The 13,639-nt window shown below is 36.5% G+C and overlaps 1 protein-coding gene across 2 annotated transcripts; it reads right to left on the reverse strand.

Moving 5' to 3' along the window:
- Nucleotides 1-4,380: 4,380 nt before the first annotated feature.
- LOC132254972 (uncharacterized) lies at nucleotides 4,381-6,240 on the reverse strand. Of its 2 annotated transcripts, XM_059742181.1 has the most exons (3): nucleotides 6,119-6,240; nucleotides 5,591-6,017; nucleotides 4,381-5,106 (listed from the first exon to the last, which is right to left on the reverse strand). In XM_059742181.1, the coding sequence occupies exons 1-3, from the start codon at nucleotides 6,207-6,209 to the stop codon at nucleotides 5,100-5,102; spliced, it is 525 nt and encodes a 174-aa protein (XP_059598164.1). In that variant the 5' UTR covers nucleotides 6,210-6,240; the 3' UTR covers nucleotides 4,381-5,099. The 2 variants fall into 2 exon arrangements, with proteins under 2 accessions (XP_059598164.1, XP_059598163.1); XM_059742180.1 differs by having other exon boundaries at nucleotides 4,381-6,017.
- Between the last annotated feature and the right edge of the window lie 7,399 nt (nucleotides 6,241-13,639).

Here is a 13,639-nt window from a genome sequence, read left to right on the forward strand (position 1 = left end):
CTTCAAATCCAATCTTTTCTTGAAGGTTATGGTCTTCATCACTTCATTAATGGCACTCATACTCCACCACCATCCACTGTCACCATCATTGGTGTTGCATCCTCAAATCCGGCATACACAACCTAGAAGCTTCAGGATCGTCTCATCTTTGACGCTCTCTTCGGTGCTATCTCCGTTTCACTACAACCGCTTATTACCTAGACCACCACTTCCCTTGATGCATGGCAAACCTTAGCCAATACCTATGCCAAACCATCTCGTGGTCATATTAAACAATTAAAGCGGTGTACCAAGGGCTTAAAATCAATTAGTGAATATATGCAGGCGACAAAAACTCGTGTCGATGAACTTGCCCTTTTGGGGAAGCCAATTGATGATGAGGATCTTATTGATCGAGTTCTTGAAGGACTAAGTGATGAGTACAAACCCTTCATTGATGCAATTAGTGGTCATGATATGTCAATTTCTTTTGATGAGCTCCATAAGAAACTTCTCAACAAAGAAGCATCTCTTCAGACCACTCAACCACTTCCTCTATCACTACCAGCAACGAAAAATCCTACAACCTTTCAGAATAGTCCAAATTGGCATCCACCAGCCACCACTCCACAACAACTAGGCCTTACCACTGCGTTTTCTCTTCATGATCAATGCCAACCCAAACTTATTTGGGTCATTGTCAAGCATGCAGTATTCAAGGACACACTACCAAGCGATGCCCGATGTTTCGGCTTGTCACTAATCAACAATCTCCGACACCTCGTCCTCAAGGCACTCATGGATTATTTCTTCATAAGGCAAATACACTTTCTCTTCATGCCTTGTCAGATGCAGATTGTGCAAGCAACAAAGACGATTATACCTCTACAAGTGCCTAAATTATTTATCTTGGTCGTCATCCAATTTCTTGGTCATCCAAGAAACAATGTATAGTTGCTCGGTGATCCACAAAGGTTGAGTATTGATCAATTGCCACTACTACTTCAGAAATCAATTGGATTTGTTCCCTTCTCATAGAGCTTGGTGTCACTTTACCTATACATCGCCTATTATCTATTGTGACAATGTTGGTGCCACCTATCTCTATTATAATCCAGTCTTTCATTCGCGCATGAAACATGTGGCAATTGACTATCACTTTATTTGGGATCAAGTTCAATCAGGTGCTCTTGGTGTTACTCATGTTTCCTCAGCAGATCAACTTGTTGACGCTCTTACTAAACCGCTTCCACGAAGCCGCTTTCAAGAATTACGGATCAAGATTGGCGTCTCCTCGGGAGCTCCATCTTAAGGGGGCATATTAGAGAATTCATTACAATATATTTTATTTCTATTTTCAAATTCTTGTAATTAGTTGTAACTTCCTATTTTTGTTGTAATCCCCTAATTTTAAGATTGTTTCCTATTTTTGTGTTTTAGGTTTTGTGTATATATTGTCATTCTTAATCATTGGAAAAGTTAAGCCATTGTTTCTCAATAATCCTCTCTCTACTTCAACATAGAAAAGGAGCACTCAGTAGTGTCATCTACGTCAGTCTTCATGGAAGCTGAACCAAATTCCATATTTGATTTTGATAACAACAATTCAGATTCTTCAAGGTTTTCAGAGTAGTAACTCTCTTCACCAGCAGCTTATCGGCCATAAATATCGAGCTTTTTCAGAATTGAAGAAGACTTCTGGCTAATTGGCCCATATCCCAATTCTCCATATTGAGCAAGGTCACAACTGATGCAGGAGGAATCAGCACCAACAAAATGGTGTACATTGCCTGAATCCATGCAATTTAGATGCTAACCACTTAAATTCATGAGAGGCTTAGGATACATCCAGTCTCACCTGAAATCTTTATTTTGCCTCACATGCACATCTCCCCTCCAATAGCAGTACACGAGGAGTGAACAGACCAGCTGAAATCACTGTATCAGGAGGTAGAACATTCTGTCTAAAATACCTCAAGACGATGAGGAAACCACTCATCCTTCTACTTCTGATCTTTCTCAGGAGAGTTGTGGTATAAATCAGAATTAGCATTTGCCTTTCCTAGGGAACGTTGGTTTTCTTTGAGCCGTGCCAGTAAGTCTTGACAAGTCAAGCTAACATCTCGCAGGGTCTCTCAGGGTAAAAGAATTGGGTATGATATATAAATCCTTATTGAAAATTTTTAAATCATCCTTTCACCCTCCTCTGGTATTTCCTATTGGAATTTTGGTTTTCCAGGCTCTACCTAATTGAAATTATAAATAGCTAAGTTACTCTGATCCTCTCCCATTTGTAGAGAACAAGTGATATAAGGCATTCTCATTTTCAAAGTGTTATCTCCCTTTCTCTATTGCATCTAGTGGGCGGCTTCTCAATTGTGGGTACATGTGATTGGCTCTTGCAGTCTTTCACTATCATGGCATGATTGTCTAGAACATTGTGAGAGAACCTTTCGAGATCGTCAATTTTTTTTCTTCAAACCTCATATCAAGTATGTAAGTGTTTTTAATTCAATAAAATTACATGCTTGGACGTGATTGGTAGAAAATGCATAATTGACGTTGTAATTTTCCCAGTATGCAAGAGTTTTTGTAAACTCTAAACAAGATTTTTATAATGTCTAGTTTAATATAATGGTTGAATTGTGGTCCAACCAACTATTGAACTCACAGCTCTTAACCTAACAACTTTTCTTATTAAGTGGCCAATTGGGTTGGAAAAGTTTGTATGGATGTTGCTTGTAAGGTTAGTTATGGAACATACAGCCACCTTGCCCAAGCTGAAATGCTAAGAGTTCATTGAACAGTTGAAAAAAAAAAAAAAATCATGTCTTTGGTAAAATTTAGAAAATAGTTTTAAAAATATAAAAAATCACTTTATAGTATTTCTTGAAAAAACACTTTTATTAAAAAAATACTTTGAATAAAAATACAATCAGATGGACACTAAGTACATTAAATAGGGAAAGGGTAAATTTAAAGTGTTTTTCATCTTATTTATATTTTGTGAGGTTGACATCAAAATTGGGAAAGACTTTTCATCTGCTATCCATTTTGTTGCATTGAAGGTGGCAAGGGACCTAATTTTTTCAAGAATTTTTTCTTTCTTTCTTTTTGTGTTCAACCAAAAGTTGTATTCTGCTATAAGATGTTCCTAATTGAATCTAACGTGAAGTATAAATTTTACTTTATATTTGTATTTGAATAACCGTATCTACAGTATCTATGACTGCGGTTTTTTGAATAATATTAATTTCCACTTAATATTTTATTTAGAATGCGTTTGAGAATTATTCTAGAAAATATTTCTAGCATTTCTAATACTTAAATGACAAAAAAATCTCTAAGTATTAAAAAAATTAAAAGCGTTTTCTAGAATCACTATCAAGTAAGTTCTTAGTATGATGGATTGATTCCTTTTGTCCACACATGATTTAGCCAAATCATCTCAAACATCGTCACTTGTTGTTTCTCTTTCTTTTTTTAGAAAAAAATTGACATTGCTATCCCTTGAATAATACTAGATTTGGTTTTTCTTCTATCGAAATACTAAACAATATTTGATTCCCGAGAAATTTGAGAGAAAATTGTGAGAAAGAAAATAGAAAGAAAAAGTGTAAGAAAAAAATTAAAGAAAAATAAAAACTATATTTAAAGTTAATAAATTATTTTTATATACTTCTTTAAATTTGTTTCACTTATTTTTCTCCATTATATAAAGATTAAATAATTTTAAAATATATAAATTTTCAACTCATTTTAATTATATTTAATTTTCTTTATTAATTTCTATAATAAGACCAAAAATAAATATAAAAAAATCATTTTCTCAATTTTTTTTTTCTTACTACTTTCTAGAAACCAAAAGGATTGATGATCTTCATGATGGTTTGATTTCATGAATACCTTGGACAATGTCATATGTGAGTTTGGTGTTCTATGTTTTTGGGCCATAGATTATTGGCAATGCATTGATGTCACTGGAGTATAGGTGATTAGCAACTTATTACCAGCTTCTAGAAATTACATATTCAGATTAGAAAAGTGCACTGTAAAACTGTGGCAGCCTTTCCGGCTTCAAGCAAGCCCGAAGCTATGCTGACAACATATAAGACAATAATAATGACTATTGCTAGCAGCTAGCATGCTTGCTAAATTAAAATTGTATTAGTTTCTCCATAGGACTTGTTAATGGTTCACCGTCTGTCCGGAGGGTTGATTTGGTGGTGCATACTGTCACTTTTCAGGTGGGTAGGGTGAATTGCTGCAAGTTGAGAAAATTCAAAAGTCCATCTGGTTTTCTTTAGCATCTATGTGTCCATAAATTTTATAACTAAAAGTTTTAATCACAGAATTTCACTACAAACCTCAACATTACAAAATATATGACAATGCATAAAATCGAGGTAATATAGAATCATATAGGCATCAATAGAACTGGTGTGTTTCTTACATGCGCCTTAAAATAAAACATATTATTGAACAGACTAATAAAGGGCATGCGTTATGTTATAACACATTGAAGGGACACAGCTAGCTAGTACAAACGTTGTACATTCCTATCGAAGATGCCTGGCCCATAATGTGGAAATGAAAATATTAACAAGAAGGGGAAATTGCAATAATGCGAATAGGATCACCGGAACACAGGCAAGTAAAATAATCGGGATCATAACCACTTTGGTTGAGCTTTCCTTTAGCAAAACAGCAAGGGCGGCACAGAAGGCTATCATCATGGCTGCAATAGAGATGAAAAGGGCGGAAAGGCCTATTATTAGCTTTGTTTTCTGCATATACTGATGTCAGGATTCCCAGGAACATCAACATTGAAGTAGTACCAGAAAAGAGTGAGATTGAATCGGATATTATAAAAACCATGAACAAGGTGTCGTCCAAGAATATGGGAGCGCCTTTGTCATTGTTACCCCCAGGAATAGTGAAGGCTGCAGCAAACATAATGGTAACAATGAGAGCAGCTACAACTGAACTAGATGTTGCTATCTCCTTCATCCATTTCTCCCCTTCTTTTACCAAGTCTGCATGCTGCTGAGAGAACACCTCACTGGCCTTTTTTCCATCTGAGTTTGTAAGGTCCTTGAATATTGGTGGCACAATGTTTTTCACCTCCTATAGTAACATCATGAAAAATTTGAAAAGCATGCTACTAAGATGTAGGTGAATACTTGATTGGTTGTCTAAATTCCAGGAAAAAAAAAGGTAGGGGGTTGGAGGTATAAAGACATGAGAAGCTTAGATATTCACCTTAGCTTATTGGGAAAATAATTGTAGGCTACTAACATTAATATTTGTAGAAACCAATCGATTAAATATCAATGAGAAAAATGAAAAGGCGAAATATTTCTTTCTTTCTTTTCTCTATTTTCATTCTCTTACACCCAAAGCACACTAATAATAGACACAGTTCTTGAAAATTCCTAGGAAGTAGGGACTAAGGCTTACATGGAACTTGCCATATTAAGGGGTAAGTTTTAGAGTAGCTCCTAAAAGGGAATGTGAAGACCACAGATGGGATCTTAGTGTTTCAAATTGAATGTATAGATAGAGAAAATATGTATTATGTTATGAGAGGTGTAGGTGAAAAGAAGCTGACCTTAAACCATTGTAGTTCTCTTTCTGCAGAGCGGCACCTGAAATACCATCAAGCTGTTCCGATGGTGCTAACATCGCAACCAAATGTAGCATGCTATTTCCAAACCTATCCAAAGGAGATATCACTTTCATCTTCTGTGCGTCAGTAAGCCCATGTAAAAGGTTGAAAATCTTTTCCTGACGGTTCAAAATAGCAATAAAAAATATGTTTCTTCCATTAATATCACGGCTCCACGCTAACTCAGGAATAGACTTAATCATCTCAGTGTCAAACTCAACATTCCCTCGCTTGACAGCCTGGAAGACTGCTTGGTGCACTTGAAAACCAAGGACGTCAACTTTCATATTTTGTAGTTCAATACAAATGCTCCCAAGAATTTTGATGGCTTGAGCATGCCTCAACTTTTGATCATGTATGTTCTTGATTCCTGGGTCATTGATCCAAATAGATTTAATTAAGATTGAATAAGATTGAGTGGTCAGGAGCAAGGAACCCAAATAAACATTTAATTGAACAATTGTATCATACCAGGAAGTTTTTGTGGATATGAAACCAGCCCATGCATTAATTGACCTAGTCCTGCAATAAAAATTAGAAATATTAGGGGCTTGATATACATTATAAAAATTCCTTAATAATCCTTTATGCTAGTTTATTATAATTTAAGTGAAACCTTAGTAAAGCCACTTACACTAAATCGTTGTCTCTATTCACAAGGTTTTTAGTGCCTTGTGTCACCACAAATTTGCTCTACACGAATGCACCTTGGTATAGCACACTACCCCTTATAATGAACGCCCACCATCATAGATGCAAAGGCAGTGCACCTATCACCTCCAAATGGAAAGGTGTTTTTAAGAAGGGTAGTGTTTTTCCTCATGCATAAGAAAGGTAGGAGCCAATATGGGTGACTCTTGCATGGATGCTGTTAAGACACACCTCCTCCTTCAATTTTTTGGAGGGGCTCCTCCAAATATTGTATCCTCCATGAAGTCTCCACTTCATCTTTACCTCCGTACAAAACATCTTTCTTAGGGTGTGAGACCTTATTGCTACCACATTTGCATAAGTTCAAACCGGAGTTCTAAAAGTCCTATGCAGACTTCATCTACCTCAGTGTTGGGTTTTTAAAATAAGTTCAAGGCCTTGGTTTGGTGTTGGATTGAAAGCTTGTCAGTCGCAACAAAATATACAGTCTATATGCATTGAATCCACTTTAATGAATTAAAAGGGGAACATATCCTTATTAAGGGACCTGTAACCATCTAAAGTCATGATTCACCACAAGAATTGAAATTTAAATTCGAAGACTGACTGATATAGGTCTATGCATGGCTGCCTGCTATTGGTTAGGCTTGATTGATCAATATGATTCACCCTTGTCTCCTTTTATAGTGGGTCCATTGATTTATCTATGCACAACATCCAAAAGAGTAGGCTTGGGTCAACAATTAACTTAAGCAATTTTTAAAATATGCTTATATACTTTATCCAGAAATCTCACCTAGCAATGACTTTACAAAGATGGCTAATGTTACATAACATGATAATTCAGGGACCTTATCCATGAAATTATTAATAAACATTAACTCTATCCACAAAAATTTATAGCTTCAAGAATAAGAGACTTTTTAAAAATCTTTGTGTTAATGGACTAAAGCTCGAATACGGGATGGTTAATTCTGAGATATTACAACGGGTTGATGAGGAAAAGAACAGATTTGCCAAGACTTGATAAAATTATGAACCTTGTGATCCCTAAAGATAGCAATGGACTGGGAATCTGCATGTCAGGCAATGGTCAAGAAGTGATTTAGTGCTCAGGAGGGTTGTGAAACGCCCTTGGAATTATTACTTACAGGTGGTTCGTTGAATGATTGTGCTGAACATAACGAGTGCAAGGCTGACATGAGTGTGAATGGCTTTTGTGGGGAGATCAAGGAGGTTGTGGAAGAGAAAAGTGACGTTTTTTTATGGAACAGATGAGCAAACACTACCTTCACAAGGTTGTGAAATGCCTTTGGAATTACCCGTTACAGGTGGTTCTTTGAGTAGTTGCGCCAAAGATGATGAATGCAAGGTTAATTTGAGTATTAATGACTCTTGTTGCAAACAGATTAGGGAGGTTGTAGAAGAGAAAAGTAACATCTTACTTATGATAAATGAGTAAACATTTCCATCTCAGGGCTGTGGAAGGCCATTGGAATCACCGAGTAATTTTGCAGAATAGAATAAGCAAAAGGATTCTGGGGTTGCTGGCTGTCCCTCTGATGTTAGGGCAACTGAGTTTGTGGATGATATTTTAGCTGGATCGCCGAACAACAAGATCAAGCAAATTTTGCCCTCGCAGGATTGTAAGATTCCCTTAGAGCATTTTTCTATGGCTAGTTCACCTACTGATTGTGCTGAAGGGAATGTGCAGAAGGTTACTGCAAGATTCGATGGTTCCTCTGTAGAGACAGTGACTGAGGTTGTGGAAAAGAAAAGTGATATTTTTCTGGGAAGCAATTGGAATGAGGGAAGGAATCCAGTTACTCGTATCATTCCTAAGCTTATCCAGTGAAGAACATCAAGAGTATGTTGTTTAGTTGCTGGCAATCTTGACTGACCATGTTGATGACAGCAAGTGGGCTATCACTGCTGCTGGTGGGATTCCTCCTCTGGTGCAGCTACTAGAGATTGGATCTCAGAAGGCAAGGAGGATGCAACACATGTTTTGTGGAACTTGTACTGTCACAGTGAAGACATCCGTGCCTGTGTTGAGAGTGCAGGAGCTATCACAACATTCTTATGGCTCCTAAAAAGTGGTGGATTGAAAGGACATAAAGTCTCAGCCATGGCGCTAGGAAAGCTTGTTTCGCATATTTGATTCTGCCACCATTAACCAATTATTAGCATTGCTCCTGGGAGATTCTCCAAGCTCTAAGGCCCACATAATCAAAGTTTTGGGTCATGTACAGACAGTGGCATCACATGAAGATCTTGCGCATAAGGGTTCTGCTGCCAGTAAAGGGCTGACATCTCCTATCCAGGTTCTCAACTCCTCAAATGAAGGAACCTAAGAGTGTGCAGCTTTTGTGTTAGCCAATCTATTCAGCACTAGACAAGATATCTGTGATAGTCTTGCAACTGATGAGATTGTGCATATTTGCCTAAAGAAGCCATTAATGTGATAATCTATGGCTATTGAAGATCAATCAGAATGAGGATGTTGAATGTTGCTTTAAAGTTGTCATTGAGTTGAGTGAATGGCCAAGACCTAAATGACCAAAGTATTCACCTGAGTTATGCAAATCAAAGAACTCCAGGCCCTATAATTGGTGGTTTTGGAAGTGGTTATTATCATGGGAATGGACAGTGATCTAATGAGCAGAGTTTTGCTATTGGAGGTCAAGAGAGGGGCCTAGTAGATTAAATGGTTACCTTTCAGAATTGGCTGCTGCCTTATGTTCATCTTTTGGTTCCACGCTGAGAAGATAGGGTACCATTGAACCAGTTCTTCCTTTATAAACATGGGTACGGATTTACTCATCCCCCTTAAAGATCAAAAAGGAAAGCAGAGTTTTTTTCGCAGAGGTCATTAATACAGAAAAACTGTTGTGGTCATTAATCCATTCCAAAGGTTTTTTGCATTCTGATAGTCAAGACTTGTACCAAAAGGTTCGTTCTAGTTATGTGAAAATCATCCTGAATGAACAAGAAAAGAACAACCTCAAGATGTTGAATATTCTTTGTGGAAGCTTCACTATAAGCATATTGATGAGTTTCGTAAAAGAATACGCCAAATTTCTACTAATGGAGAGAGCAAGAAATCCACAATGCCTCAACAATGGCAAATATTGAGAAGGATTTAAATTGTTTTTGTTGGAAGCTACTGAATTTTACCAAGACTTGATCAAGAAAATAAGATGTAATGGGCTTCCAGAGGAGCCATTGTTCTATAGAAAGTCGGGGATCTATAGTTCTGTTCTACCAACAAAAATGCATGATTGACAATTTTCTTGCCATCTTTTTTCTTTTTATTTTGTCTTGGGAATCTTGCTAGATACAGAGAGCTTTGTGAAAAACCTGATGTTCAAAGTTGCAACTGGTCAGTTGCTGCTACCTATTACTTAGAAGCAACAATGATTTGGCCAGGTAGTGGAAATCCCCAAAATCAGTTGATTGTATTGGCAATATATGTTGGTGCTGAGTTCTTTGCTCTGTACCACTGTGTAAGAAGTTTAGCTGTTAAAGAACCTTTCCTCGATGCTTGGGAGAACCTCTATTTACTGTTTGAAAAGAACAGATTATCCAATCCACTGGCAGAGTTTGAGGCTACTGAGGGTATATGGATTAGGCTTCATAGAAAGGAATTATTTACATTGATGGCTCTAGACCAACATATGCTACTGTCACTACTTTCCAGGAATCACTACTTGCAGCTGGAGCAGGAATTACCTTAGTTGATTCAATGGTAATGCCTCGACCTCGCACGTAGCAGCATCAAAGAGCAGCCAAGACCCACCAATGGGTTTTGCATTGATAAGACCTCCAGGTCATCATGCTATTTCAAAAGGTCCTATGGACTTCTGTGTTTTTGGAAATATGGCCATTGCAGCTCGTTATGCCCAACGCATACATGAATTAAAGCGTGTGTTTATCATTGATTTTGATGTTCATCATGGCAATGGAACAAATGATGCATTCTATGATGACCCAGATATATTCTTCCTTTCAGCTCATCAAGATGGAAGCTACCCTGGTACTGGTAAGATTGATGAGGTAGGTCATGGCAGTGGCGAAGGACGACGACACCAATTGTTAAATGAGATATGCAGTGAAAGCGGTAACAATGGGGATGGTGATCTTTGTCATGATAAGGGTTTTGAAGGTCACGATTCATGCTTCAAATGCTCAGAAGAATGTGATAGTTTTGAAGTGAACCAGAAGTCATTGTCAAGGAGAAAAGGTGAAAGTTCTGGAGTTGGGCATCCAGGTGATAAGATCTTATTTCAAACCATCTATGTTATTATCAGTTCTCTGTTAATTAACGGTCTCTTTCATATTTTCAAAGAGCAAGTGCACATGGCTACCCTATTAGAAAGCACTTTGCAGCGGTGCCTTACCCTAGTGTAGAGATTGGTACAAGAAAGCAGGGTCGTATTGCCTCACTTCTTCCTACTTATGAAGATGGATTATGCCCACTCCTACAAAGAGCAATTCTGAACAAAACAGGAACCTATGTTCAGATCTCTTCTAAAGCAGAGTCTATTATCTGGCGTGCTCTGAGGCTTTTCTTCCTTAATGGAGAGCAGGATCTACCAGCATTTCTACTAGTTGATTTAGGAATAGTCAAGTATCCAACTTATAACCGCATAAATTCAGATCATATCTTCCCAGGCTTGAATGATTTACTTGCTTATGAAGAGGCCATTGAAGTTGCACAAATAATGGATGAAGTTCTTGATGACAATAACAGTGGATTGGTGTTAAGATGCATTAGTATATCCAACTCCCGCCTATTCATTTCCTGTTCAAAATCAACTCAAGCTTCAGTTTCTAAATCAGCAGCTACATTCCTTTCATGCCTTTTAGCATCAGGGGTATACTTGAAAGCGGTCTTGTTGGGAATTTCCTTTCTCAAACGTGAGCACGGCTAGTTGTGTTATTTAATGTCTAAAATTATCAAATTGTTGTGCTAAGGTATGATGATGCAGTACATTTACTGAAGCATCTGCTGGATGGTTTTATTTGCGATGGAAGAAGAGGATATTGGACCTTGAGATTGTCAGTTGATTTGGAGCATTTAGGACGTCTCAATGACAGACTTTCAGTTACTGAGGATAGACTTAATCAGACTGACATTGCTAGCTAACAATGGAGCTTGATATCATTTTCAGACAGATCTGTTCCTAAAATGTATAATATTTTAATTGGCAATACAAAATATCAAGCAGCCTTGGAATTTGTTGTTCGCTATGGACTGGATACAAATGAAGTTTTAAGTCACAATGGTTGCATTCTGGCCAAGGAATAAATGAAATAAACACGCTTTTGACAAATATTAAAGATCAAGATTTTGTATTATTTGAATGTGTTAATAAAGTTGGACCAACGGAAGATGCTGTGGAGACTTTACTTGCCTATGGGCTCCATCTAACTAGTCGGTATAGGTTTTCTAAATCAGATGATCATAGGAATGGCTAAATTTGGGATTTCCGTCAAGTAAGACTACAGTTATTGCAGTTTAGAGACAGGCTGGAGACATTTTTTGGGATGTACATGTCAGGTTCTCTGTGCAGGAATACAACAAATTTCGCATTATGCCCATCAATGAAGCTGCTGTTGCATTTGCTGAAAGTGGAAAAATTGGGGCCTTACACCACCTTTTCAACCATCATCTTTATACACTCACTCTTTCAATTCCATGCTAGAAATTTTAGCTGTTGTCCCTGAAACAATTCCAATTCAAACATATGGGTAGCTCCTTCCTGGGAGGTCTCCTCCTACTAGTTTTGCTCTGAGGGAAGAAGATTGGGTTGAATGTGAAAGGATGGTAAGCTTTATCAACAGATTACTTGAGGATAAAGACACTACAAGGAAAAAGGTATGTGGTGACATTTATAACGAGTCACCATAAACATAGGGTGTCACTACAACATAACGTCACCTTCTCCACTGACACCATAGAGGGTACCAATTGGTGACGTATTTGGAAGTGACACCAAAGTAGATAAATGGTGACCCATTCGGAAGTGACATCATATATTTCTAGTGATGATAGGGTGTCACATTAAATACATCATCTTTGAGTTATGATGTCACATTAAATGCATCACCTTTGAGTTATGGTATCACATCATTGTAAATTATTGTGGAAGATATAATTGGTTTTAGTTGTTGATTTTTGTAATGCTTATGAATTAATAAGATTAACATGTTTATATTTTGTCCATAAATATAACAACCATATTATATTTAACTCATTTTTCTGTAATGTTTCTGGAATAACTCATAATACATTAATCATCTAATAATATTTGTATATCAAATGTTCACAAAATGATAGTACATCCAACATATCAAACCCATCAAAACTAAAAAAAGAAGAGTGAATACATACCAAAACATGATTCAGAAATGTTAAAGATCCCAAGATTCATGTATACCTCCATTTCATAAGCATAAAACCGGCTAACCATAAAATGACATAAAAGTCTCATCTAAAAATCTAAATTTTTCAGTTGCAATTAAAGTAACGTTTATGTCCTATAACGTATGACATAAGAGTTGCATTTAAAAACACAAAATCTTGTTGCCTTCTTCTTTTTTTTTATTCTCCATTTCACCATCCCAAGAGTGTATACCTGCATTTCAAAATTTAATGAGTTTTAGAGATTTTTATTGAAGAAAATAAACATGGATCAATGTTATCATAAATGAACAAATCTAATAACTATTTTTTTTTCAAATAGAAACATTATTCAAAGAATAAGCATTACTATACAATACCTATGGAAAAATTCATGTAGTAGCTAAGAGACTCACCATGCATGGTGATCATGATGCATCAACATGATTCATGATTAGTTGTAGCACAAAAGTAGCCCATTCTCCTCTAATTTCATCGAATTCTACTTAAGAATATGTTTTTTTTTTTATCACCAAACTGAAATCAAATAAGAAAATAACATTAAAATGCATAACATTTGGAGGCCTAAAACTATGTACAATTCATTAAATAAGTAATACCTTTGAAGCAATAATTGTAGGATAAAAAATTATCTCTTTAATGAATCTCATAACAAAGTAGCCACATTTGAACCCTCCTTCTTGTCTTGGACACTAATCGATCAATTATAAAATAACATTAGTACTCACATATATAAATGGTGCAAATGCATAAGCTAATGTGTAAAGAAAAATTTTTGGATGTCACCTGCACTAGTTGCTAAGATAGCTCCCTCTTAGATGTTTTCTTTGCAAATATTCGAAGAGCCCTATGTAAATAAGTTCAATGGGTACATTTTTAAAATAGGTAAATGTTATATGTTTTAATATATATAA

This window comes from Vitis vinifera, chromosome 13 (assembly GCF_030704535.1).
Source record: "Vitis vinifera cultivar Pinot Noir 40024 chromosome 13, ASM3070453v1".
In the NCBI taxonomy this organism is placed as follows: Eukaryota; Viridiplantae; Streptophyta; class Magnoliopsida; order Vitales; family Vitaceae; genus Vitis; species Vitis vinifera.

Excerpts from the sequence above, each read along its gene's own strand:
- LOC132254972 (XM_059742180.1), bottom strand. The coding sequence starts at position 6,209 with ATGTATATCAAGCCCCTAATATTTCTAATTTTTATTGCAGGACTAGGT. Across the intron at positions 6,018-6,118 it reads ATATCCACAAAAACTTCCTG|GAATCAAGAACATACATGAT; the intron begins GTATGATACAAT and ends TCAATGACCCAG.